Below are 27,718 nucleotides of genomic sequence, written 5' to 3'. Positions count from 1 at the left end.
TTGATAAAAACATTTCATTTTATTAAGCCTTAAAACCACTGAAACCAAATCCATGCCAAGGTTCCTACTTGACACATGTTCCTCAAAAGATATTATTTCCTTCAACATATACAAAGGTAAGAAAGGCATATTTAAGGGAAGAAATATCACCACGGTATATTGGCTTTTCAACATGACAGAGAAAAAGTAAACTTCCTTCATTTAGAAATTGGGTCTCCTCTTCACATACTCTGCCAAAAGACAGAGTCTGGCCAAAAGATGTAGGAGTCTGATAATCTGTTCATCTTTTAAACCTTGCTAATAAAGTTGAATAAATGCCCATTACATAGATATCAACTTATAGAATCAGATGGACCAAACAGATTACTTTTCAGAACCTACTTTCATATCACACTGAGTCACCATACAGAGCTCATCCTCTAAAAAACACAAACAAAAACCTACTATCTCTGTAACACTTCTAGGTTTTGACATCATTGGGAAGGCACAATGCAATTTAATGAATTGTTATACCCACAATGTTAACACAGTACTCTTATCATATCACCAAGTGCATTTTCTTTTTAATTACTTTCATATTCCTAGCCTTTCCTTTTGTTTCTGCAGTGCTTATTAGGAAAAGTAAGCAGAATTCAGTAAGAAAGTTCTAGTGAATTTCAAAGACGTTAAATCAGAGTTTCCTGCTGTCCTTGGATGAACAATTGTGGGATCAAACACAGAAAGTGGACAACCAAGATACCTAGTCTATTAAAAACCAGTCCCACAATCCTACTCGAATCTAGAATCCTACAGAGGGAACAAGATAAAAATGTTATAATATATCCCACTATCCAAAATTCTCTCAGAAGCTTAAAACAAACATAAACTATTAAAAATATCAGCGGTAAAGCTTCTATTAACTGACTTCTAATCAGTTTCTCCCAAAATTTGCACACAATATCTTATATAGGTGATAATTTATACTTACAGGATGTAAAAAAATCTAAAATAAGAAAGCACTGTGTTAAATCTCTTAATGTTTTTGTGCGCACATTGCACATTTCCCCCTCAAAGTAAAAATATTACACATGCATCCTTTATCCTTCTATCTTGAAATATTAATAAAAATATAAAGCTTTAAAACGTTAAAAATCTACCAGCATTTATAAATATATTAAACCAGTTGAATACTTTTCTTTAGGAGACATTTAAATAAGTGATATATTAACAAAACCTTATCATTTATAATAATGTACCATTTAAAATTAAAGAAAGATATGAAAATAGAAGAATGCTCCCATAAATATAAAATAATTAGAAGCTGTTAAGTGTGATGGATGGTCCAAGTCCGATGCCTTGCTCTTGAAACAGAATGCTGGGTTAGAAAGTTAAGATCATTTCCTAGTTAATCACTTAGAAAATCAGCTCTTTCCCAGAGTTTCTTCCCTGGAATTCCTGAACCATTTAGACCTGCGGTCTTGGTGACCTTACATGCCTTTGTGTCTCACACAAACGTCTCTAAAAGAATCACACTGTGACTTGAAACAGATAGAATGAAGTCCCCACTGGAGTTGTGCTGACCATAATTTGAGAGGGGCAAGATAACAAACCAGCACACATCCACACACACATTATCCTCCAGTACCATAGATGCAGCAGTTTTTAGATGCTTCTTGATTGTAACAGAAGGCCAGGACTTTTCATTTGAAAGGGATCCGAGCAGCAAAAAAACAAACAAAAAAATGGCTGCTAGATGTTTAGTAGTTTGTCAAGGTAAATAATCTGAACTGAACAGTTGTAATAAATACCAAATTTCCAATTAACCAAATTCTCAATTAACAAAACAAAAATATATTTTTCCTTAACAGAACTGAAAAAATCCCAACAGTGTGTCATGTGCAAGGCTAGTCTGCTTCCAGCTACAGCTAGTGCACAATGTCACGTGTCATCCATGCCTCACTCTTTTAATTCTTCCTCCTTTGGAAAGTGCTCTTGCTTGCAGGCCACATCCACCAGCAGATGAAGATCTAGAAAGAAAGGTTTGTTTACTTACTCTTAGCCTCTCAGACTGTAGGGTTCAATAGACAAGTCTTCAGACAAGAAGAACAAGTTGCTTATGTGTCTGAAATCATTATCTTATCAGATTCTCCATGTAAGGGCATCCCTGTACCTCTAAAGCACACAGATGCAGCCCATTTGTTAACCCAACAAGACCAACAAAGTTTAAAATTTCTATCCCTTTAGTGATGTGGCCAAGCCTTTTTTCATTTAAAATGCCTTTAATTCTAAGTGAAAAGTTAAGTGTCAAAGGAATCAATTGAAAAATAGACATGAAAATTCATTTTTTTGATGCTTTAAGAATAGGTGGGTGGGTTGTGGGAATATGAAAAAGTAATACCTTCAGAAATACAATATTAAAATAGGTAATCACTACTTTTCCAAGTTACATGCCCCATCAATTTTTCACTTATTGACTAACATAGCTGATCTCTTATAAAAACATCTATCTGAACTTGTCTGTTAAAAAAAGCATACCCTCCTGACAGAGGTCAGGAGGCAAAGAATAGTTGGTTCATTAAGAATGAAAAGAAGTGCCCTAGCCGGTTTGGCTCAGTGGATAGAGCAATGGCCTACAGATTAATGGGTCCTGGGTTCAATTCTGGTCAAGGGCACATGCCTGATTTGTGGGCTCAGTCCCCAGTGGGGGACGTGCAGGAGGCAACTGATCAATGATTCTCTCTCATCATTGATGTTCTAATCTCTCTCTCCCTTTCCCTTCCTTTCTGAAATCAATTAAAAAATAATAATTACAAATAAATAAATAAGAACTGAAAAAAGGTAAAAAACTAAGCTTTCAGCTCAGGTACGAGGTTGTGTAACACAAAAAGCTAAGACCATGTATAGACGTAGACTAAATGGCTTATGTGAGTAACAGACAGAAATAAAAGGATGCTAATGAGACTTCTAGATTCAAACTTATAAACTCATAACATGGCTAGGGAGCCTTTTTAGGTTGGTTTTGAAGCTTACAATTTTGCCCTAGTGGCATTTTAGAGTTAAACTAAAACTATACAGCACAAATCCTTTATTTCATTCTGGATAAACAGAGACTTTTGTCACTATGTTTGTAGAACACAGCCTCTGTGGGATTAGTCCACAGCCTGAGTGAGAGAGCGGATTCAATAAAATAATTCTACTACCACCTCCAAAAATCTAGAAAGCATCTGAAATAGTACATCATTTTTGCCATATTTTGTAAAAAAAACCAGTCACTAGGGGCAGGCACTCACTCATCTAGTGAAGTCCACCTATAATCGATCCATAAAGAGCAAGCAATTCATCCAGATGAGTATCTTACAGAGGAAGAATAGACCATCAGTTTAATGGTAAATTGGCTTCTTGCACATCCATGATCATGGCAGCATGATTCACAATAGACAAAAGGTGGAAGCAATCCAACTGCCCATCAACAAATGAATGGGTAAACAATAATAATTCACTGCATGTATTGCACGTAGCACATACATGCAATGGAATATTATTCAGGTTCAAATAGAAAGAGAATTCTAACACATACTACAACATGAATGAACCTTGAAGACATTACACTAATTGAAATAAGTCAGTCACAGAAGGTCAAATACTATGTGATTACACTTATATGAAGTACCAGGAGTAGTCGAATTTATAGAGACAGAAAGTAGAATGGTGGTTGCCAGGAGCTGCAGAGAAGGGAGTTACTGTGCAATGGATCCAGAGTTTCAGTTTGAAAAGATGAAAAAAAGATCTGGAGATGCTAATGGTAGTACAACAATGTGAAAGTACTTAATGCAACTGAAATGTACACATAAAAATGGTTAAAATGGTAAATTGTATATTATGTATATCTTACCACAAAATGGCTTCTTTACAGTCTAAATAATGATAATGGTACTAATACACATATATATATCACATCTTTTTTTCAAGTAACTAAAATTCACTACTATAAGGTCATCTAATTAATACGGAGGAGTAAATAGATACTCAGGGAAAGAACCATTAAGCTATATGGCTAACAAGTAAAGTCAGTGGTTTCTAAACCTTGCTGCACATTGCAATCCTTAAAAACAATACTGATGCTCATGGCTCCTACCCCATAAATTCTGATTTAGTCGGTATAAAGTGCAACCTAGGTATCAGGATTTTTTTTTAAATCCTCACCCGAGGTCATGCTTTCATTGATTTTGAGAGAGTAAGGAAGAGAGAAACATCAATGTGAGAGATAAACATTGATCAATTGCCTCATATATGCGCCCTGCACGGGGATCAAACCCTCAACCTTGGGTATGTGTCTCGACTGGGACTCAAACCCTCGACCCTTCAGTGGACAGAATGGTGCTCCAACTATCCAGAGTGACATCTTTTGAAAGCTGACCAAAAGATGTAGAAAGAGAAACACCTACTTATGATCATTCTCTGAACACCTCAGCTCCATATCAGACAAAAAGGACGGGCCATATCGTAATGGAAAATACTAACATAAGATTTTGGAATATGAATAGACCCCATTGTAACCCAACTTTGAAAGCAGAGCAGTAATTCTTGATCATGACAAAGGTAAATACTATTAAAGCAACTATGCAGTGGAGGCTGAAGGACAAAAGCAATAAACTCTATTCTTTTTTTCAGTGAACAAATGTCATTTATTTAACTACTTAAGACTCTATTATATTGATAGGTTCAAATTATGGACAAGAGCATATCACAGATAGGCATGTTTAAAATAACAGTAGATATAAGGCTCTATAAGAGCCTTGAAGTGAGTTATGTAAATTAGTGAGCAACAAACCCTCTTAATCTTAATGCTTGGCTTTAAAGTAGCATTTGGCACACAGCTTCTAATAACAAGCATCTAAACAATAATTTTATTAAAGTGAGTTTCCTTAATTAGCAAAGGAGTTAGAATCTATAGACCAATAAAAATACAAAAAGACATACACCAGCCTGGTGCTAATAGAGGTTTATATGACTTCATTCAGAAGAGAACCTTGCATACTCATCAGAGAAGGTAAGTATTTGGGAATCACAGCACCTTCGTTGGTTTGAGAGCTGAAAGGCCTTGAGGGACAAGGGCACTGTATTTATTTGGGAATGTTAATTCTTTTTAAAAAAAATATATTTTATTGATTTTTTACAGAGAGAAGAAGGGAGAGGGATAGAGAGTTAGAAACATTGATGAGAGAGAAACAGCGATCAGCTGCCTCCTGCACACTCCCTACTGGGGATGTCCCCGCAACCAAGGTACATGCCCTTGACCGGAATCGAACCTGGGACCTTTCAGTCCGCAGGCTGACGCTCTATCCACTGAGCCAAACCAGTTAGGGCTGGGAATGTTAATTCTTATTGCAAGCACTCTCCAGGGTCTTGGGGCTATTACTTTAATGAAATTTCACCCATAATCCAACAGGCACAAAATTCCTTTCTTCAGGAATGAACTGAACTCTTAAACATTCAGTTTCCCTTAACTATAAATATCCCATCAGAATATAGGATAGTGTAGCTTCCACAATAAGATTACTATTTGGGTATATTCAGTTTAGGGTAATATCATTATAGAAATTGGAGGTACATGATTGAGTCTAATTTGATTTAACTCTTGGTATTTTTAATCCATAAGTTATTTCCTTTAAGTCTACTCAAAAGCATGGCAATGCCTGATTAACAACCTCCTTCTAACAAAATGCATATCTATTGAGATCAACATGTGGATACAAATCTAACTGAAGTCACTTATTAAAAAAAGATTCAAAGAAATCTTGAAGTATGAGGAGATGCCCCTACCCTAAACAGAGCAGATTTTCAAAGTAGGTCAGTTATAGAAGGGCTCTGAATAGAAGTTCTGGAATACAGAATGCTCCTGTTCAACAGGATACTGAGCAACATAATGACATTCCCACATTTAATGGTAGAAGGAGTAGCAGAATTTGGAGCCAAAGAAGTCTTGAAGGTGGTTTCTTAAAAATATAATGTATTATGAGAGCTGGAACCTTTGTTTGTTTGTTTGTTTGTTTGTTTTTATTTTAGAGAGCAAGGAAGGGAGAAACGTTGATTTGTTGTTCCACTTCTTTATGCATTCATTGGTTGAACCTGCAACCTTGGCATATAGGGCAGTGATGGCGAACCTTTTGAGCTCGGCGTGTCAGCATTTTGAAAAACCCTAACTTAACTCTGGTGCCGTGTCACATAGAGAAATTTTTTGATATTTGCAACCATAGTAAAACAAAGATGTATATTTTTGATATTTATTTCATATATTTAAATGCCATTTAACAAAGAAAAATCAACCAAAAAAATGAGTTCGCGTGTCACCTCTGACACGCATGTCATAGGTTCGCCATCACTGATATAGGGACTACATTCTAATCAACTGAGTTACCCAGCCAGGGTGAGAGCTGGAACCTTATTGAAGCTCCACTACTATCATTACTCTTAATGATAGTGACAGTTGAAATTTTATATTTGGTTCCTATCATTTAATCATTTATCTTTGGAGTTCAGTATCTATCAAAATAAAAAACATTTGTGGTTTTGGTTTTTCAGTTAATCCTCACCTGAGGATGTTTTCTCCATTGTTTTTGTTTGTTTGTTTGTTTTTTAGAGAGAGTGAAAGGGAGGGGGAGAGACAGAGAGAAACATGGATGTGAGAGAGACACAGGGATTGGTTGCCTCTCGCACACACCCGACCAGGGCTGGGGATCGAGCCTACAACTGAGGTATGAGCCTTTGACCAGAATCAAACTTGGGACCCTTCAGACAGCCTGACACTCTATCCACTGAGCCAAACCAGCTATGGCAATAAAAAACATTTGGGCATCTACAAGAACTAAACTGAATACTAGTCCATTGTGAACCCTCTCCACAAGTACCTTCTTACTCTCTTAAGGGCTTCTCTGGTCATCAATGATCAGGGCTGTGAAAAGATCAGAAGCTAAGCACAAAGACTTTCTAATACAAGGTGCAATAAACTGAATGCCCAATTTATACGTTGAAACATAACCCCCAATGTGATGGTGTTAGAAGATGGTTCCTTTGGGAAGTAACTAGGGCATGAGGGTGGAGCCCTTATAAATGAGATTAGTACCCTTATAAAAAAAATCCCAGAGAGCTCCCTTGTCCCTTCTGCCATGAACGGACACAGTAAGAGGGTGGCCATCTATGAACCACGAACAGGGCCCTCGCCAGACAATGAATCTGTTGGTGCCTTAATCTTAGACTTCCCAGCCTCCAGAACTGTGAGAAATAAATTTCTGTTGTTTATAAGTCACCTACTCTATGGTATTTTTGTTATAGCAGCCTGAACAGAACAAGATACAGACAAGCAAACTTTTTCTGTAATGAGCTAGATATTAAATATTTTAGGCTTTGTGGGCCATATGGCTGGCCTCTATTTCAACTAATCAACTCTGCTACTGTGGTGTAAAAACAGCCATAGATAATATGCAAATGAATGCCTGCGGCTGTGTGTTCCAATTAAACTTTATTTATGAACACTGAAATTTGAATTCCGTATCGTGTGTCGTAAAATATTCTTCTTTTGATTTCCCCCCAACCATTTAAAAGGTAAAAACCATGCTTATCATGCAGGCCACATAAAAACAGGCAGATGATAGACTTGGTCTATGGGGCATAGTTTACCAACTGCTATACTTAAGAGAAATTTAACCAAAACAGGAGAAGATTTCATCAAATAAAATATTGGTATAATAGTTGTCAAAAAATTATCTTTTCTCCAAATGGTCAACAAGCACATGAGAAGATGCTCAATATAGTTAGCCATTAGGAAATACAATCAAAACCACAGTGAGAAAGCACTTCATACCCACCAGGGTGGCTACAATAATAATAAAAAGTGGAAAATATCAAGTGTTAGAGAGGATGTGGAACAATGGGAAGCTTGTATATTGTTGTTGGGAATGTAAAATGGGTCAGCTATTACAAAAAACAACACCAGTTTGGCAGTTCCCTGACCCTATTAAAATGAAAATGTAATCAGATGTCATAATATTGCCAATATTTCACAACTTTTCTGCCTAAAACAATAATTAATTCTGGGCTCCTACAAACTGCAGGAGAAGCAATCCCACTGATAGAGCCATACTTTATACTATCTTTATAATATGCTCAGGATAATGTTTTTAATGTTCATCTAATTTTTTCCTGCCATAATTTAAACACTTTCCTGCCATATTTAAGCCTGTTAATAAGAGAACAAGTACAACTATAATTACAAAGTCTATGGAATCAGAAGCAATTATGAAATCACCTTTCATCCTTGCCTTCTCCAAGTTAAATAACCCAAATTCCTTTGCTTTTACTTAATATGTACTATCTTTTTGAAAGCTCAAATTCTTACATGAAATATTCTAAAAAAAAACTTTTACATACTTTACAAGGATAATTAAGAAAAATAGTTAAAATTACAGCTATGTAAAGTAGCAATGTGATAAGTAAAATACAATTAATAAATAATAAAGATCCAGAAAAATTGTTGTTCATATATTAATTCTACACCATGGTTCTACTTCTAACATTCTAGAGCACAATAATCCTTACCAGGGGACTTTCCTTGCTGTGAGCTGCTTCTTCGCTCCCTGTATCTGACTGGAGTGGATAAATCTGTGTCTTTACTAGGCTTGCTAGCAGGCCCCATCTCTGAAATAAGGAATCCCATCTGTTCTGAAGGCAAGATATTCTCAGGTGGATTGGTCTGGCATTTTATACTGGCATCCACCTAAAATATTAAACCCACTCATTATTCTGAATTTCTATCAAATTATCAGAGGAGTTCTATTATAGAAACATGACCCAACAAATGTAAACTTCCTTATGAATGATATTACCTTTGATTTTGTTGATTTAATCTGAATATTCAGTAGTAAAATGTATATTTCCCTATACACAGACTGTTAAAATGTATGTGGAACCAAAACATTTACTTATACGAAACTTACTAAATTTTTTTTTTTTTTGGTAAAATTCACACACACAAAAATTTACAATTGGTTAAAGTTATCTTTTTCCAGTCTAGCATCCCTTTTCATCAGGTTGCCCCTCGGTTGGTTATGCTGCAGTGGCCATAGGCATAATCCTGTTGGATTATCAGTGAGGACACTTTATTCTCCTAATTCTGTATTCTTTGTCTTAAACAGGCTCTTAGTCCCTATAAAATCTAGATCTGTCCTGCTTATGAGATATGAGTTTCTTTCTTGGAGCTCCTAAGTTTTCGTTGGAATGTCAAATCCCTTTGTCAAGGTGACCGAATTCTGAAATACTCTATTTTGTGTATTTTTTTAATACTCTATTTCTTTATGAATTTATTTTAAAATAGAACTATATAATGCAATAAAGCTTATTAATTCTAAAAACGGATTTTAAATATATGTACTTTTATTTAGAATTGAAGTTTACTCATTTTCTTGTCAAAAACTAGCAGCAATAAAGAATTAGCCTCTACCTTGAGAATATATCTGTCAAACTAGAGTCAGAGTTCTGCTTTAGGAATGCCGATATTAGTAAAGAAGTTCAAACAGAGTACTCACAAGTCAATTAGAATTCAGTAATGCTGTAAGAAAGTATAAAAAGATTTCCAACCATCTCTTTATTTCCATTCTACAAATGGCTAGGAAGTCCTGATATTATCTGTCAGATAAACCATCCCTTCTGAGTAGTGGAATTTAATCAGCCAAGCATACCTAGTCCATCCAAATCAAGATAGGAAGCAAAACTCAAAGAATGCTTTTAACATGTAAATAAGTCTTAAACCACAGTGCTCAGTCAGACTGGCTGTCTAGAGGTTGACTTCAGACCACAACATCGTGAGAAGAGGCCTGCGAGTTAAGGTTACTTCTTTCTGAATCTTTTGTGCAGAACCACTGGGACAGGATCCTTCTAAAGCACAACCCAAATAAAATCTGAACAAACTCTCCACTAGAACAGCAAGAAAACTAGGTACTTAAGCTTTATTAGCACTTCTTCTTTTCCCCTTACCTGGTGTGGGCTGAACGGTAGCCCTTCCTGCACAAATACTACTGAAGGTGGAGATGGATTATGACTTAGATGCTCCTTCAGTTTGACATGAGCTTGTTGGATGGCTGCAGATTCCTGCATTGTAGTATTTTCAACAGGCTGAGCTGTGTGGATGGTATACATGTACTCAGGTGACTGTGGTAGAGAGCAGGTAATTGCTTGTTCTGTTCCGACCACAAAAGATGTAATATCTGAACCTACAGGAGTAAGTGGCTCCAGCTGGCTAGCCTGACTTGTGGAAGATGGATTGTTATTGCTTGAATTAGCTAGGATATGTTGGCCTCTGTTAGACTGAGATGTTGGGCACTGATTCTCAACAGGCTCCACCTTTACCATCTCCAATTTAGGGGAGGAATGCAATTCATCTAAGATCCGAAAAACAGCCTCTAGGTTTACTTCTGTCTTTTTATTTTCATCAGTAGTACCACAAGGCCAATTAGAAGGCAGAAACTCAACTGGATAGGAGGATGGCATTGGAGGATTCTGGGAAAAGAGAAAATAGGACTGTTTGGATAGAAAATTCAAATATGAGGTTAAGGAGGAAAGAAACAGCATATAGACTGATGAATGCTAAACATAAATAGATTAAACTTAAAGCTTATTTTAAAAAAACTTGAACACTAATCAACTTTTCAGCAGTGATAGCCTCAATTCTATTTTCAACATTTACTTAGCAACTATTATGTGTCAACCACTATACTAAGTTTAATACTGGAATGGATCAATCATTTTCAGGGCTAAAATATACAAAATCAAAAGGCTATAGTACCCCAAAACTTAATTTGCTGATAAAATGTCTATATATCAAGTTCTTCCATATAGGTTGGCAGACAAAAACATCACTTGTATCTATTATATATTTGTATCTATCATATACTACTATAGGAATGTAGTAAGGAAATTTCAAACACAAGACGCTCACAAGTCCACCAAGGCTTCTATAGATTCAGGGGGAGGTACTGTTCCAAATGATCTGAGAAAAAAATGGATGGAATATCGACTGGCCTTTGGTTCCTGAGATTATTTTTAATAATAAAACAATAGATTTAAAAATAGCTGTCACTTCTAGATTGATCTTTAAGATGTATTCTCTTATACATTGTATTTTGCACAGAGTAGGCATTCAATTACATGTTTGGTGATAAATGAACTCAAGCTATGATATGAAATACTGAAAAGTAATGATTAAATAAAATGTAATGAATTGATGTTGCCAAATGTAGAGCTTTGCACAGAACAGGCATTCAATAAAAGTTTGTTGATTATCTCAGATTATAAACCTAAAATACAGAAAAGTTATGATTAAATAAAACATGTAGTGTGTCCATGTTGCCAAATACACTAAAAAGACTGTCAATAATTTAAAGAACACTAATGCCAAATAATGTAAATTTAATGTTTAATTTTATGTCTACTTATCTTTATTTTCCTATAATAAACATGCATTGTCCTGTAGTAACAAAAAGTCTTTAAAGATGTTTTAAATTATTTAAGACAAACATAATCAAGATATGAACATTGTTAGAATATCGCCAGTATGATTCAGGGAGAGGGTTCTGGATCCACAAATAAGAGCATCCATTTTGTGTGACAGATATGTCCTTCTAGTAAAGATAAATAGATTGGACTATCATGATTGATGATATCTGCCATTAAAAATGTCCAACTAAGCCTGGCCCATGTGGCTCAGTGGTTGAGTGCTGACCTATGAAGCAGGAGGTCATGGTTCAATTCCCAGTCAGGGCACATGCCCAGGTTGTGGGCTTGATCCCCAGTGGTGTGCAGGAGATAGCCAATTAATGATTCTCTGTCATCATTGATGTTGCGCATGCACTCTCTCTCTCTTTCTCTCCCCCCTTCCTTTCGGAAATCAATAAAAATATATTAAAAAACAAAAAAGGGGACTATTTTTTTAAATGTCCAACTAAGCCCCCTGATCCACTTCTATACTCTCCAAACAACAATCTAACTATAATTTGATACCCATGTAGACTTTTTCAAAAAAAAAAAAAAGGAATGTTCTTTTGGAATGCCACTAGTAAGATATTCTCTTAAGAATGGAAGCTATTTTGGCTACATAATATCAAAGGCAAACACATAATTCCAATCTTTAAGCAATTATAGCATAAAATACAAAGCACAGAATTTAATCTTATCTAGAAATAGCAATCTAAAACAACTGTTTCTTAATAAATAATGAGAAACTAATTGAAGTAAACAAAATTTTTAAAGGGAAAGGATTTCAGATGTCATTTTGGAAATAAGTGCATAAGTTGGACTGTAGGTATTGGTGAGAGTACACAAATGGTCAGTATATTGTAATGGTCTACAACTTGGAGGCTGAAGGACCACCACTTAAATTTCTCGTTTTTTAATATCATTTTTCTTTTCTCCTTAAAAAAAAAGTAATTATCCACTCATCTGCTGATGGACACTTAGGCTGTTTCCAAATCTTAGCTATGGTGAATTGTGCTGCTACGACCATAGGGGTGCATATATCCTTTCTGATTGGTGTTTCTGGCTTCTTGGGATATATTCCTAGAAGTGGAATCACTGGGTCAAATGGGAGTTCCATTTTTAGTTTTTTGAGGAAACTCCATACTGTTCTCCACAGTGGCTGCACCAGTCCGCATTCCCACCAGCAGTGCAGAAGGATTCCTTTTTCTCCACATCCTCTCGAACACTTGCTGTTTGTTGATTTGTTGATGATAGCCATTCTGACAGGTGTGAGATAATACCGCATTGCCGTTTTGATTTGCATCTCTCATATAATTAGTGACTTTGAGCATGTTTTCCTATGTCTTTTGGCATTCTGTATGTCCTCTTTTGAAAAGTGTCTATTTAGGTCCGTTGCACATTTTTTGATTTGGAAACAGCCTAAGTGTCCATCAGCAGATGAGTGGATTAAAAAACTGTGGTACATCAACACAATGGAATACTACGCAGTAAAAAAGAAGGAATTATTGCCATTTGCAACAGCATGGATGGAACTGGAGAGCATTATGCTAAGTGAAATAAGCCAGTCAGAGAAAGATAAATACCACATGATCTCACTCATTTGTGGATTATAGAGAACAACATAGACTGATGAACAGGGACAGATCCAAAGACAGAGAAACAACGATCAGACTATCAATCCCCAGAGGGAAAGTAGGGGAGGGAGGGGGTAAGGGGAAGAGATCAACCAAAGGACTTGTATGCATGCAAATAAGCCAAACCGATGGACATGGACAACAGGGGGATGAGAGCATGAGTGGGGGGCGGGGGGGAGGTTGGGGGTTAATGGGAAATGAGGACACATTTGTAATACCTTAACCAATAAAGAAATTTAAAAAAAAAAGTACACCACCTCGAAACAATCTGTCATTTGGTGACATATATTTTAAGAGTTACCTGGTATTCATTTTGCCATGGGAGCACCAAGAATAAATGTTCCAAATAGCCTATGAGACTACAGAGCACTTGAAATGTGGTTAGTATGACTGAGGAATAAATTTAATTTAATTTTAATTTTAATAACCACGTGACTAGTGCCTACTGTATTGGACAGTGCAGGCCTAGCAGAATCCTCAGACATCATTTATGTCAACTCTCTATTTTTAAAATTGCGAAAACTGAGACCATAATCCACAGCTTACCTGTGGTTACTCATTAAGATAAAATTATACTTTGAAATTCTGTAAGGTTAATACTATTGCATCTGATACACAGAGTATGTCCATTGTTCCAAGATCTTACCTGGAAGTAGTTGCAGTGTGCATAGGTAGAGGCAGTGGGAGTGACACAACTGCTGAGAGCGTCCATGTGGGTAGAAGGAGAGCAGCACTGTAATACAGCTGCAACGAATTCAAAATACAAAGTCCATCAACCAAAATAAACCTCTATAGCAGCGGTTCTCAACCTGTGGGTCGCGACCCCTTTGGCTGTCGAACGACCCTTTCACAGGGGTCGCCTAAGACCATCCTGCATATCAGATATTTACATTATGATTCATAACAGTAGCAACATTACAGTTATGAAGTATCAACGAAAATAACTTTATGGTTGGGTCACAACATGAGGAACTGTATTTAAAGGGCCAGAAGGTTGAGAACCACTGCTCTATAGCATTCAAGGTACTCCCCTCTTTTATCTTGGAAAAGAGTACTTTCCTTTGTGGGTGCAATAAAATATATTTAGTCAGTTAGGTGCTATCGTTTGTTGAAAACATGATACAAAATTAATTTTAAAAGTCACTTAATAGTGTCATGTCTAATTTTATAAATGATTTCTTAGCACCTAAACATTTTTGTATCTTTCTAACCAAACATTAACTGTTATTAAATGTAATTTCTTTTTGTTGAAAATATCAGGACATATTTGGAATCCCAAAATAATTATTTCAATCATTTTAATAGTAGTACACACTTGGAGGAGGAGGTGTTTTTAAGGATAAAATAAGTATGAAATACTCTCCAAACAGTTCTACCATTATACAATGCATCCAGTGAAATCTATGAAAAAAAAATGTTTTAACCATGACAAGTGGTTAGGAATTCAGATCCTAGCATCAGACTGCCTAGCTTTGGACCCCAGATCCAAAATTTAAAATATGGGTTTTTTTAAATAATCAATCCCCTTATTTTTATTTATTTATTTTTAAAATATACAGTGGGGCTTTGACTTACGAGTGTCCCAACTAACAAGTTTTTTGAGATACCAGCATTGAGTTGACAGAGTAATTTGAGTTAACGAGCTCCTTAACGAGCTCCTTAACGAGCTCCTTAACGAGCTCAGTCTCAGAAGGAATTAAACTCCTAAGTCAAGGCCCCACTGTATATTTTTATTTATTTCAGAGAGGGAGAGGGAGAGAAAGATAGAAACATCAATGATGACAATCACTGATCAGCTACCTCCTGCACATCCCCTATTGGGGATCAAGCCCACAACCCGATCATGTGCCCTTGATAGGAATGGAACCCAGGACCCCTCAGTCTGCAGGCTGATGTCCACTGAGCCAAACCAACAGGCTAGAGTTATCTTTTTTAAAAATAGTATTTTTTTAAAATGTACTTTTATTGATTTCAGAGAGAGGAAGGGAGAGGAAGAGAGAGAAACATCAATGTGAGAGAGAAACATTGATTAGCTGCCTTCTGCACACCCCCTAGTGGGGACTGAGCCCACAACCCAGGTATGTGCCTTGATTAGGAATCAAACTGATGACCTGTTGGTAGATGGGACGATGGTCAACCAATTGAGCCACACCGTCCAGGGCGAGATCCAAAAATTTAATAGCTGCATAAACTTGAGCAGGTTAATCTCTTTGGCTTCAGTTTCTGCATCCCATTAGAATAGGGATGACAATAGTACCCACCTAACATGTTTGTTGTGAGGAATGAATGAGTTAATATGCATAAAGAACTTAGAATAATACTGGCATACAGTAAGCAATCAATCAATAAATAGCTAACACTGCTATTATTTTACTGAAAAAAAAAAAAACATTTTCCAAAGTTTCTCTTTATAGCAGGTTACCATGAAAAGATTGAACTCTTTATACTGGGATAGTTATACTCACAGATGCAGTCTTAAAAATAGGTTGAGTCTTCTCTTTTCCAGAGAGAGACTCTCCAAAATGAATGAAAATCAGTTATTATATCATACCTTTGGATTAAACAGAGGATGATATTTATTGAGCACCTACCATGTTGCAGGCACTGTACTAGTGCTTTACATATATTAGCTCATTTAATTCAAACAACGATTGGATGAGATATTACCACTAATTTATAAAAATAAGGAAACTAAAGCTCAGAGACATGAAATAATTTGCCAAAAGTCACAAAGTGGGTAATGATAGATGCACTGATCAAAATCCAAAATATGTTTTCTTTAATAACTCACAATACTTCCCTAATCTTCCTTCTTCCTGAAATGTACTAGAATTCTACTTGAACATTTTTAAAGTGTCTTTATTACAAGGTGCAACTCTCTTTTTATACAAATTTTTCATATTTCCAGTGCTCTAATACTATTACTAAATAGCCTGGCCAGTGTTGCTCAGTGGTTGGGCATCAATCTGTGAGCAGATGCTCACAGTTCAATTCCTGGTCAGAGCACATGCCTGGGTTGCAGGCTTGATCCCCAGTAGGGGGCATGCAGGAGGCAGCCGATCAATGATTCTCTCTCATCATTGATGTTTCTATCTCTCTCTTCCTCTCCCATCCTCTCTGAAATCAATAAAAATATATATTTTAAAATTACTAAAAAATCTCATTCTATAATCTTTGAAAGTAAATTAGCCCAAGGATTGTAAAAATGCATTGAAATGTTTTCCTATTTCTCCATTATTGACTACTGATATTTAAAATGTTATAAGTTCATAAAGGTACACTAGAAATAAATATTTTCTTATATCAATGTGCAATTTAAGACATCAAATTTTGCACATGTAAAGAAAAACTTGAAATAATGGATAGAACTCTAGTTTAGATATAGATATTGCTAAGAAGGTCACATAAAATTCAGGCTGTTGAGACCTGCTTTATCCTTGAAGGTTTTTAAAATTTACAATTAAAATGTTATGTATCTGAATTTGGTTTCCCAGAATATTTAAAGGCATTAATATCCTGAGAAATAAGTTAAACACCGAGGAGGGGTCTGCATGGTTTGCCAAAACTCTGAAAAAAATCAAGACTTTTTTCTAGTGTTTTAACAGCTAGGGAAAACCTAGCCCCCTAGCGGCAGGAAAAGAGTTAGAGGTTCAGGTTTACACCTATCAGGGCAACATTAGTGTTTCATTAAAAACATATCAATGATGTGAAGGGATTAAGAAAAAAACCCAAAACACATTATATATACACAAACAACAGTGTGGTATTAGCCAGAGGGGAAAAGGGATGTAGAGGCTAGTGGAGGTGGGCAAAGGGGAAGAAAATGGGGATAGATAGAGACTGCTTTAGGCGAAGGGCACACCAGCAGAGCACAGACGTTTTGTTGAGTCGTACACTTAAAACCTGTATGGTTTTGTGAACCAATGTCATCCCAATAAAGAAAAAAAATAAAGCGATGAAAAATTATTGGCTTTATTTTTCTGATATTGCTATATCTGACTCCATTGGTTATACATTTTAAATAGTTGTTAAACGTGTACTTTAAAATAAATTTCTTGGAGAAATAAAATAGAATATACAACAGAGAAAATATTTGTAGCTGATAACTGATTTGGTATCTAAGAAAACAGCATTATAGTGAATGTCCTTTAAGGAGTCCAGTAACAAATGAAAAGTAGAAAGTTACCTCATGAAAAAAAGGAATAGATAATCCAAAAAGATTCCTCAGTGGCTATTTCCTTACCAATGCAGTCCTACTTTGTATAGTTAACAAAACAAAACAAAGCCAGGTGCATATCAGTAAGCGTATTGAATATGAAAACCTAGCTACAGAAATGTAACTGTGTCCTTAATACACGAAAAATTAATCTAGTGTGTGTTATGAGTTTATCACTATGTCCTAAAACACATTCTTCTCTATAAAAAAACTTCCAGTGTCATCCTGAAGGCAGTATTAAGGCATTAAGTTGCATGTAGGATGAAAAGCTAAAATAATGAACAAGAGTCTATCTCAGATATAAACATGAGGTGATTACATTTTTAAAACAATCCTAGTAACTAAAAATAAACCAGATTATTAAAAATTACCTAAAGGTAAATTTTTTCAAAAAATAATAAAGGTAAAAATTTTCACTCCTACTATGAAAATAACATCATAGGGAAAAAATTGAATTCAAGAATAAGACAAACGTAAAAAGAGTCAATTGATAATGAATCTACTTTTTGTCTTTGAAGGAGTGACAAGAAGGAAAAAAATGTAAATGAGCTAGGCAGAGAAAACAGACGCTTCAAGAGAGGAATGAAAAATGTAAGGAAGATTCAGATGAGTCATTTTATGAGTCAGTCTGATGGCAATTTTTTAGTCTCAATATTTGGCTTTACTAAAGAAATTAATTTATGAAATATAACAAACTTCAAAATTTACTGGTTATGCTATAGAAAGACCAGACCCAAGTTTATTTTCAATATAAGTAATTTTTAAATGAAGTTGGATGTTGTTGTTTTTTACTAAAATTTAATTAAAACCTCCCCAAGTCATATAGCTCACTTCAAAAGTATGACCATTATTCCAAAATTAGTTACTTTATTAGGACTTAGAGAGCTGGATTTTGGAGTGATTATTATCCTGCCTCTGAGAATAATATTCTATGTAACTTTGGGAAAGTTATTTGGAATGCTCTTCATAAATACGTATTTACTAAGTTATTGGTTAAATTGCTTACTACTTTTTGCTTCCTTACCCTAAAGTTTGAAAGAATTATTTTCACAGTATTTTTATGGTATTTTCTTTTCCACAGAAGGTCTTTTATATTTAACAGTACAACTTTTTATTTATAGCGTACTTCAGAATGTTCAAAGCAGTTTTGCCTACATTATAGCATAGAACTACTCATATATTAGAAGTCATCATGAGGTCTCTTATTCTCATAACCTCAGAAACTTTATAGTCATTTCAATTATTGCTCTTAAAGAAGACAAAACAAAAATTCAGATAACAAGCCGAAACCGGTTTGGCTCTGTGGATAGAGCGTCGGCCTGCGGACTGAAAGGTCCCAGGTTCGATTCCGGTCAAGGGCATGTACCTGGGTTGCGGGCATATCCCCAGTGGGAGATGTGCAGGAGGCAGCTGATCGATGTTTCTCTCTCATCGATGTTTCTAACTCTCTATCTCTCTCCCTTCCTCTCTGTAAAAAATCAATAAAATATATTAAAAAAAAATTCTTTAAAAATTCAGATAACAAGATTCTATTTCATAAGCACCATACACATCAAAATATCAGCACTTAGTTATTTTACTTTATTTATTTATTTTTAAATATATTTTTTATTGATTTCAGAGAGGAAGGGAGAGGGAGAGAAAGACAGAAACATAAGTGATGAGAGAGAATCATTCATAGGCTGCCTTCTGCATGCCACACACCAAGGATCCAGCCCACAACCCGGGCATGTGCCCTGACCAAGAATTGAACCATGACCTCCTGGTTTATAGGTCGATGCTCAACCACTTAGCCATGCTGGCTGGGCCTTACTTGTTATTTTAATGTTTCTTTCCTAGTCCTTGCCTTGAACTCTTGGAGATAATTTTCAATTTATAAATTTATATCCAAGCTAACATAAAATATTTTTAGCCTGCAGGAGACAGATGATCAATAATTCTCTCTTATCACTGATGTTTCTCTCTCCCCCTCCCTTCCTCTGAAATCAATAAAAAAATATTTTTTTAAATATTTTAAAATAACATGTCCTAAATCATAATTTTAAAAATAATATTTCTATAATGAATGATAATAATATTAACTATTTATAGTGTTTTCTGATAAGTAATATATAACTGGTTCTCAAAAAATTTAGAACTAGGAGTTTCCAAACTGGAATTTGGAATACATTTTCCCATAGAAACATTATACAGGCTAGTTTGACTTTTCAGCCAGACTGTAACCATCTGTACCTTAAGTGTAGGAATATAGTAATAGCAATATAGAAGCTAATATCTAATATGTCCATAGAAAATGCCTCCAAAATTCCAAATTGGAAGGCCAAACACATTTCTACATCTCCCTGCTGCAGTCTTTCCAATTTTCCACTCTCCATAAGCTTTTGAGTCTCTAGTAAGTTTAATGAGGAGGGTTTGAAGGGGGTTAGGAAAGGAAAGAGAAACATTTCTTGGTAAAAGGAGAGGAGGTAGGGTTACTGTCTAGTTTATGGGCTACAGAAAATAAAGCAAGTGTATGGAAGTCACAGACTATCTCTATGTATATATTCTATGGGAATACAGGGAATGTAACCAAAATTGTAATGTAGACAGTCATGCCTAATGTGTTTATTAAAATATTAGATTAAACTCACTAATAAAAACCTGGCCCTATTTGTTGCTATACATAAGATATATAACTTAACAACATAAAATTTGTCATCTTCTGTTTTTAAAGATCACACAGATATTTTTGTTCTTCAAAGAAGTAGCTGACAATCTGGAAAAATACTAGGCCTCGTCTAGTAATTCCCTTATCTAATTTACATTCCTTCCATTTATTTTAGCTTTTGATGTCATTCTGCCTGAGAAAAATAGTCTAACAAATACTTCTAGAGATTGCTTCCAGATCTATATATCTTGAGTCAATTAATTTGCCTAGAATCTTAACTCATAGGGCAAAAAAATGCCCCCTTCTTCTCTCTGGTCTTTTCTGAAAGTCTTGACCCTTGTCTTGTTTCTATTGCCCCATTTCATCACTATGTAAAGCACACTACATGATGAAACACACACTACAGCTATGCTGCTTCTGCAAAATAGACTATACATTTGAGTACAATGGTAAGGCTATTACTCTGCAAAAATGTCTTTCCCCCTCCAAAAAACCCACCCCCCCCCCCCAAGCTAAACTGATGGTCACTATCATAAGGATTCCCAATTAGCGGTTTGAGATCTACCAGTATGTCTTCAAAACCTTTGGTTGAGTTCTAAGTCAGTTGTCATTGTCAGGTCCTCCTCTCTGCTATTCCCCAGTTCTTAGTTGGCTGGGACTGTACTGTCAAACCACACCATCACATTTTTACTAAGAGAATATAATTTAGTTTTAAGAGATGGAAAGTATGCTCTTTTATTAAATAAACTTCACTAATAAGATACTAAAATGACTTCATTATGAGGTAATCTCACCTATAAAATTAAAAATATGTAAAACATATAGTATGTGTATATTTTTAAAAAGAGAAAATAATTCTGCACCAAGGACAGAGTTATAGTAAGGTTCAGTGTACTTAATCTTAATTTCATTACTACAACAGTTTGAGGATACAAACATTTCACTAAAAATATACACCTTTATGCAAGAATGGAATTTTTACAATCCTTAAGAACACATGAAATTTTATATATTGTTTAAAAATATGTCTTGATGAGAAATCTTTGACATTTCTTAGGAGCATATTCCTAGTACTTTTGTTTAAGCATGCAGAAATGCATTTAAACATATAAATGCTCCTTAGAAAGTTGTGCTTTAAGAGAAGCCATTGAATTTGAATTTCTCATACCTGTTGGATAGTAGGCTTGGGAGTACTGTGCTGAGGGTGTGTAGTTACTGTATTTTTGGGAGGAGCTGACCATTGTTTGAGGGCCTTGCTGAACATGTACGGATGTGGCGCTGGGCTGCAGAGTATAGGTAACTTCAGTTGGAAACCTCTGCAGGACAGGAAATGGAACCCCTTTATCTGAAAAAGTGGGAGACGTTTCTACTTGTCCTGGGTGCATTCCAAGGGAGTTCTGCCATGTTCTAGGAGGAATCGGGGTCCGATCTAAACCTTTCAGAGGAAAGGTACTGTGGTTGTGGGATGAAGTTGATACGTAGGAATAAGGAGACAGACTATCACGCCGGAATGACCGATGGAATTGTCCTACAGCCACTGGTCCTGCATAAAAGAGGAAAAGCACATTTACTAATTTTAAATTACACCCTGGACATAGTAAACCAAAAGTCAAAAAATACATACTACTCTTCACCTGTGAAATGTTGAGTTTTCAGTCATCTTTAACACAACAGAAATTAAGTATTGTAAAAACAAGCTCAGAATCCAGAATATGAGGTTACACATAAAATGCTGAAAAAATAATCAAATAAACTTTTTGTTTGGTTTTCAATATGTCATAAGAGACAAAGTGACCAAACTTTTAAAATTAAATCAAGTGTAAATCAATATTCAATGTTAAAAAGCCTTTTATAAATTATTCAGTCATCTTACCTTTTACCTCAATTGATTGACCCAGATTTTTCCAATCTGTAAGTTACTTCCTAGAAGTTTTAGAAATCCCATTCTGTCTTTAAAATCATTTAGGAACCTTAATAACAGGCACGAAAATAAGCGCTCAACCATATACATAAAAGAAATAAGTGTGGAACAAATAAGAAGTATAATACAAACCAAAATAAATTTAATCTTCTTTGCCTCCTTTCAATTTTTTTTTTTTATTATAATCTTCACCCTGGCCGGTGTGGCTCAGTTGGTTGAGCATCACCCTGTGCACCGAAAGGTCACTGGTTCAATTCCTGGTCCCGGCACGTACCCAGGATTTGGGCTCAATCTCAGTCAGGCTGTGCGCAGGAGGCAGCCAATTGATGTTTCTCACATCAATGTTTCTCTCTCTAAAATCAATTTCAAAACACATACTTTAAAAATGATCATCTTTGCAGAAAAGTCAGGCTTGAAAACTTTCAGTTCTCTTTTTCATTCCTTAAATCAATCAATAATTTCCATGGTCTTTTTTTCTTCAAAGTATCTCTAGTAGTGTCCCTTCCTAGATATCAGTGGCTCTCAAAAACTGATTTACATTTGAGTCACCTAGAGTTTGTTTGTTAAAAATCCACATATGCAGACCCATAAATTCTGATTATTTGCTTTCTCTTATCTTGCAAGGTAGAAAGAAATTAAAAAGCGGATATGAGTAAGAAAAAGGGCAATACTATGTAATGAGAAAAAAAATATATGTCACAAGCTGAACTTATTTTATAGACTGAGGTTCTTGAACATAAACAAAGCTAGCCTAATTTATTCCTATGGAGGGCTTTATGTATTAAGTGGTTCACAAATGCCATTCAATTGATTTTATTTTTGAAAAATCCAGCCCTGGCCAGTGTTTCTCAGTAGTTAGAGCATCCCTCCTTGCACCGAAGAGTCTCTGGTTCCATTCTCTGTCAATGGCATGTACCTGGGTTTCAGGGTTGCTCCCCACCCCCTATTGGGGCGCATATGAGAGGCAACCAGTTGATGCATCGCTTTCACATAGATGTTTTTCTCTCTTTATTCCCCCCTCCTTCCTTTCCTCCCTTCCACTTTCTCTGAAAAGCAATGGAAAAAATATCCTCGAGTGAGGGTTTACAAAAAAAAAAAAAAAAATTCCATAAAACAGAGGGGAAGTCTAATTTATATCATACTCATCTGTTAAACTACCTAGTGAAAAATGGCACTCAAATACTTAACCTGTAAACTTATTCTACATGTTACACACTATTCATTTTATTTCTATGGTGTTTATTTCCTCTAAAGAATAAAGCATTAGAGAGTGCTTCTAACTACTCCTGGGCCTAGCACCTGGTGCTGTTTTTCCACCGCTAACAGTGCTAAAACAACATATTGCACAATGTGCAATAGCTCACTAATCATTTTTGTACCCTCTTCAGGGTTAAGCTGTTGTTGAATTTTTAGACTATCAATAATATAAGCAGCTAATTAAAGAATTCTCTATCTTGATTTCTCAATTTCTGGTTTAGGTATGAATTAAAATATAAATTCTACTCCTAGCAAGGTAAAGTCTGAGTGATGGCCAAATATCTACTTATTTTAGATGCTAACATAAGGACACTGTTAGGATTCAAAGGACATTCCTTCAAATTTGTTTTTTGAAATAAAAATCTAAAACATGTTCAGCTCTTATTTATTCTTCTGTTAAGGGATATCTCAGAGGGTTGTACTCCAACTTTACAGATCATACCTATATGTCTTCAGAATACCTTAATTTGATATATTTGGCAAAGTTTAAATCCAGAATTATAGAAATGTAAGGCAGGATGAATTTCTGTTCTTAGAAATTCTATTCCTTCTGTATAAATGAATCTAAACTAATCAATCCCCAGGAAAAATTTGTCTCTTGTCCAAAACCTGCCTCTTGAGAGTTTGGTAGCCTCAGGCAAAGACAGATTATCTACCACTCAACTTTATGTGACTTAGTTTAGAAAGTTTTAACAAATATTTTAAAAATTGCCACTAAAAACAAAATAATAAAAGTGGACAAATGAAAAAAGGAAAAACATGTGATCCTCACATTTCTTATCAAGTACATTCTCAAAAAGTATAAAGGAAGCTGGCTCAAGGATCTAGATAAGAGAACTAGATCCTAAAACAGGGGATTGTACTGTGAAAGAAAAGCTTTCAAACCCTAAATTGCAGAACACAAAAAACAAAATGGAAACTAAGAAGTAGCAGTGTAATCAGGCATTTAACCAAGACAATTCAGGCAGAATACAGGTTGGGCTAGGAAAAATAGAAGAGCCAAGGACTTATAACATGGAATTAAAGCAAAACAAAATTGGGCCAGTATTCTTGAACTTAGAATTACATTCCACCCAAACTAGTAACACAATTCCCTAGTGAACCAAGCCTATGGTGTAGGCAATCCACATGTGACATACCACCTGCACATATGAACAGGTAAAATGGTAAAAAAAAGAAACAACAAAACAGGAAATTCATGAAAACTACAATAACCTAGGTATGTATGGATTGATGTATTAGCCTGAAAAAGTATGAATTACAAGTTTTTCAACAAATAATCTTTAAAATGCTAGCCAACTGAAATAGAAGTGAAGAAAATCAGATCCTAGATAGCCCCTGTGTTTCTTTAATTAAAATGGATTCTGTCCTTAGACTACAATTGGGTTTAGGATACGGGAGGGGAAAAGAAAATCAGAGAAGAGAAAAAAGTAAGCAAGAATTGGTTCTTAGGTTTATGTACATAAGTATGTATGTATGCTTGTTTAAAGTGGTTATCCTGCCTAGCCAATTTGGCTCAGTGGATAGAACGTTGGTCTGTGGACTGAAGGGTCCTTGGTTCCATTGTAGTCCAGGGCACATGCCCAGGTGGCGGGCGTGCAGGAGGCAGCCAATCAATGATTCTCTCTCATCATTGATGTTTCTATCTCTCTCTCCCTCTCCCTTCCTCTCTGAAGTCAATTAAAGAAATAAAGTGGTTATCCTATTGCTCCTCAAGAACATATTTTTTCCCCTCTCTCTCAGATACACAACCTGAAAAACAAGTATAGATGGCAGAGATTCTGCCAAATGTCTGCCATGGTACTGTCTCCACTGCCTTTCCCCATCGGATTCCCCATCAAAAGCAATGGCCATCATATGGAAGTAGCTTAATAGTCCTTCAGAATTCCTTTGGAACACTCCTATTCCACTGCTATTTCTCCAACTTGTTGCTAGAACTCTAACCTAATTCCTTATCTTCTAAACTCCACAGACACAACCTAATCCCTTATCTTCTAAATTCCAAACGAACAAAGTGCCGCCTCATTCATAACTCCTGGCTTACATTAAGTTGAACACAGTGTTCTTTTGTTTGTATATTTTTTAAGTTTTCCAAAACTGAAAAGTAACCCAGGAAAATTTCTATGTTAACATGCTGAAAATGTTTCTATTGCTCTCTAATATTGCCGCTCTTCCTGGAACAAGAGGAAGAGCATCAGAAATCAAGTTTATAAAATAATTTTGTATCAGAGAGGATTTCTGAACTTTTAGTAAATACAGATTTATAAACACAATTTTTTTTCAAATAATGAAAGATTATATCCAATCGTGAACAATTTAAAGGTCATAATGTGAGCTTTCTAACATTCTGTGTCATTAAAACTTGACAACTGTACAGAAAATCACTTTTGCCTTCTGTGTGTCCTACCATAGCCTCTTAAAATAAGCATCCGCTCTGGGCAGCTACAACCAAAGACTGTTCAGCCAGCTCCTCCTACATAGGAATAATACCAGGTTGAATAAGGAAATATCTTTTTGCTCTTAAGATATATAAACAATGCGTTATTGTTCTACACACTAGTTGGGGCCTAACATATGATTATTGTCAGAACATGTCTCCCAACATCTCTTAGCTGTGTGTGTCAATGGGTGGAAGATGGCGTTGTCTCTTCAACGACAAACTTCCACTCTGGGGACCTTGTTCCCTTCCCCTTGGCTGGGACAAGTGGTCTAATCGGCTGTGACCGTGTTCCTTCCTACCTTCATCTTCGTCACACACGCTCACCCCGTCCAGTGTCCCCGTCCTGCTTCCCACTGGGGCAAAGGCGGCCCTGCGTTTCTTCCGGGCCCGGCGCTACCCATTCCCGCTGCTCACGGGCCGCTCGGAGGTCAATGGCTCCGGGAGGACGGCGATCAGGGGTGCAGGGAGAGGAGCGCCTGAAGCGAGGCGCCTGTGGCTGCCAGTGGGCCCGGACGGGGCTAAACGCCTGTGGGCTCTTCCCAGAGGAGGTGCTGGTAGAAAGAGGGTGCTGTCGGGAGTGAGAACCATGGCGATGGGACCTATTTCTGGGGAAGCCCGCGGGATCCGTCCAAGATGAGGACGTGCCGCCAGGTCTCGGAGGGGCGGCTGCTCCCTGAGCCCATGTGCCCTGCGGTGGGCGAGGGCACAAGAGGCCGGACGGCGGCGGGCGGGACTCACCGTGCGGATCCGGCCGGGGCCCCGCGGGCGGCGGCGGCTCCTGGTGCTGCAGCGGGGAGGTGGAGGCGGAGGCCGAGGCGGAAGCCGAGACGGAGGCGGAGGCCGAGGCGGAGGCCGAGGCGGAGGCCGACGTGATGAGGAGTCTCTGGAAGCGGTTGGGCGGGCGGCAGGGCACCTTCAGGCCGGCCGCCAGCTTGGCCTTGTTGGCGCTGGTGAGCCGCTTGAGGTGCACGAGCAGCTGGGGCTGGTCGCGGCGGAAGTGCGGGCTGTGGAAGTGGTGGAGCGGCCCGTCGCCCGCCGGCCCGCCGCCCCCCGGCCCCGGCCCGGGCCCCGCCGCGCCCGGCCCGCCCAGCACCACCTTGCGGAAGCCGTAGAGGTTAAGCTGGCGGATGAAGCTGGTGAAGTTGGTGGTTTTGAAGAGCTCCGGCTCGGCCGCCGCGCCCCCGACGCCGCCGACGCCGCCGCCCCCGGAGCTCCCGCCGCCTCCGGCTCCCGCCCCGGGCGGGCTGAGCAGTTCGGCCTCGAAGAGCGGCTGGTCGATGAGCAGCCCCTCGCCGCGGCCGTCCCAGCGAATCGAGCGGTAGCGAGGGCTGTTCACCAACCGCCACAGTTTGGCGGGGAAGTTGTTGGGGTTGATGGGGGTGGAGAGTAGCGCCTCCTCCATCGCCCCCGCCCGGGCCCTGGGCCTCGCCCCGCCGAGCCTGGCTCTGCTATCCCGTTCTCGATCCCCCCCGGCCTTCGCTTCGCCCTGCCCCCTCCTGCCGGCGCTCGGCCTTCACAGACCCGGACCGTTGGCGTCCGAGCCCCGTGGCGCCGTCCAGCGCGGCCAATGGGGCCTCGAGTTCCCACCGCGCGCCCGGAAGAGGTGCCCCCTCGGCGGGCACCGCCGACCCGCGGGACGCGCATCGCCCAGCCACGTGCCCACGCGTGGGACACGACGGGAGAAAGTCACATTCCCTCGAGCTGGGGTGGCTGCCCACCAGGTAGGGTGAAGCCCGCGAGGAAACGAGCCCAGTGACCCGCGTGGAACACCAGGGTTCGCGTCCTCACCGTCGGGCCGGCGTGCGTGCGGGGAGGTGGGATGCGGCAAGTGTGCGCTGGGCCACAGGGAGGCCACCATTCCCGAGAACAAAGGGCCCAATTCTGTCATCTCAGGATGGCAATGGAATGGCTCAGCTCTCCACAACTAAAAATGGCGACGGTGGGCTGGTATCCTGAGGAAACAAAGTCGCCGTTTAGATAGCATCTTATGTACTTTCCAGTACACACTTGGAAGCCAAGACTGTGCTCAGGAGTCTCCTCAAGGTGGGAGGGAACTGAGGCGGCGGGGAATATCGGCACAACAATCCTGTGCGCCCGA

The 27,718-nt window shown here is 37.8% G+C and overlaps 1 protein-coding gene across 1 annotated transcript; it reads right to left on the bottom strand.

Moving 5' to 3' along the window:
* On the bottom strand, nucleotides 1-27,022 carry HSF5 (heat shock transcription factor 5). The gene is made up of 6 exons (XM_036342122.1): nucleotides 26,359-27,022; nucleotides 21,171-21,545; nucleotides 13,786-13,883; nucleotides 10,009-10,530; nucleotides 8,575-8,752; nucleotides 1-2,006 (listed from the first exon to the last, which is right to left on the bottom strand). Exons 1-6 carry the CDS (start codon nucleotides 27,020-27,022, stop codon nucleotides 1,936-1,938), a joined length of 1,908 nt encoding a protein of 635 aa, XP_036198015.1. The 3' UTR covers nucleotides 1-1,935.
* Between the last annotated feature and the right edge of the window lie 696 nt (nucleotides 27,023-27,718).

The sequence above is a fragment of the Myotis myotis genome, unplaced genomic scaffold, assembly GCF_014108235.1.
Source record: "Myotis myotis isolate mMyoMyo1 unplaced genomic scaffold, mMyoMyo1.p scaffold_m19_p_17, whole genome shotgun sequence".
Classification (NCBI taxonomy): Eukaryota; Metazoa; Chordata; class Mammalia; order Chiroptera; family Vespertilionidae; genus Myotis; species Myotis myotis.
Note: the sequence above shows the minus strand (reverse complement) of the source record. Positions and strands in the feature narration are given on the sequence as shown.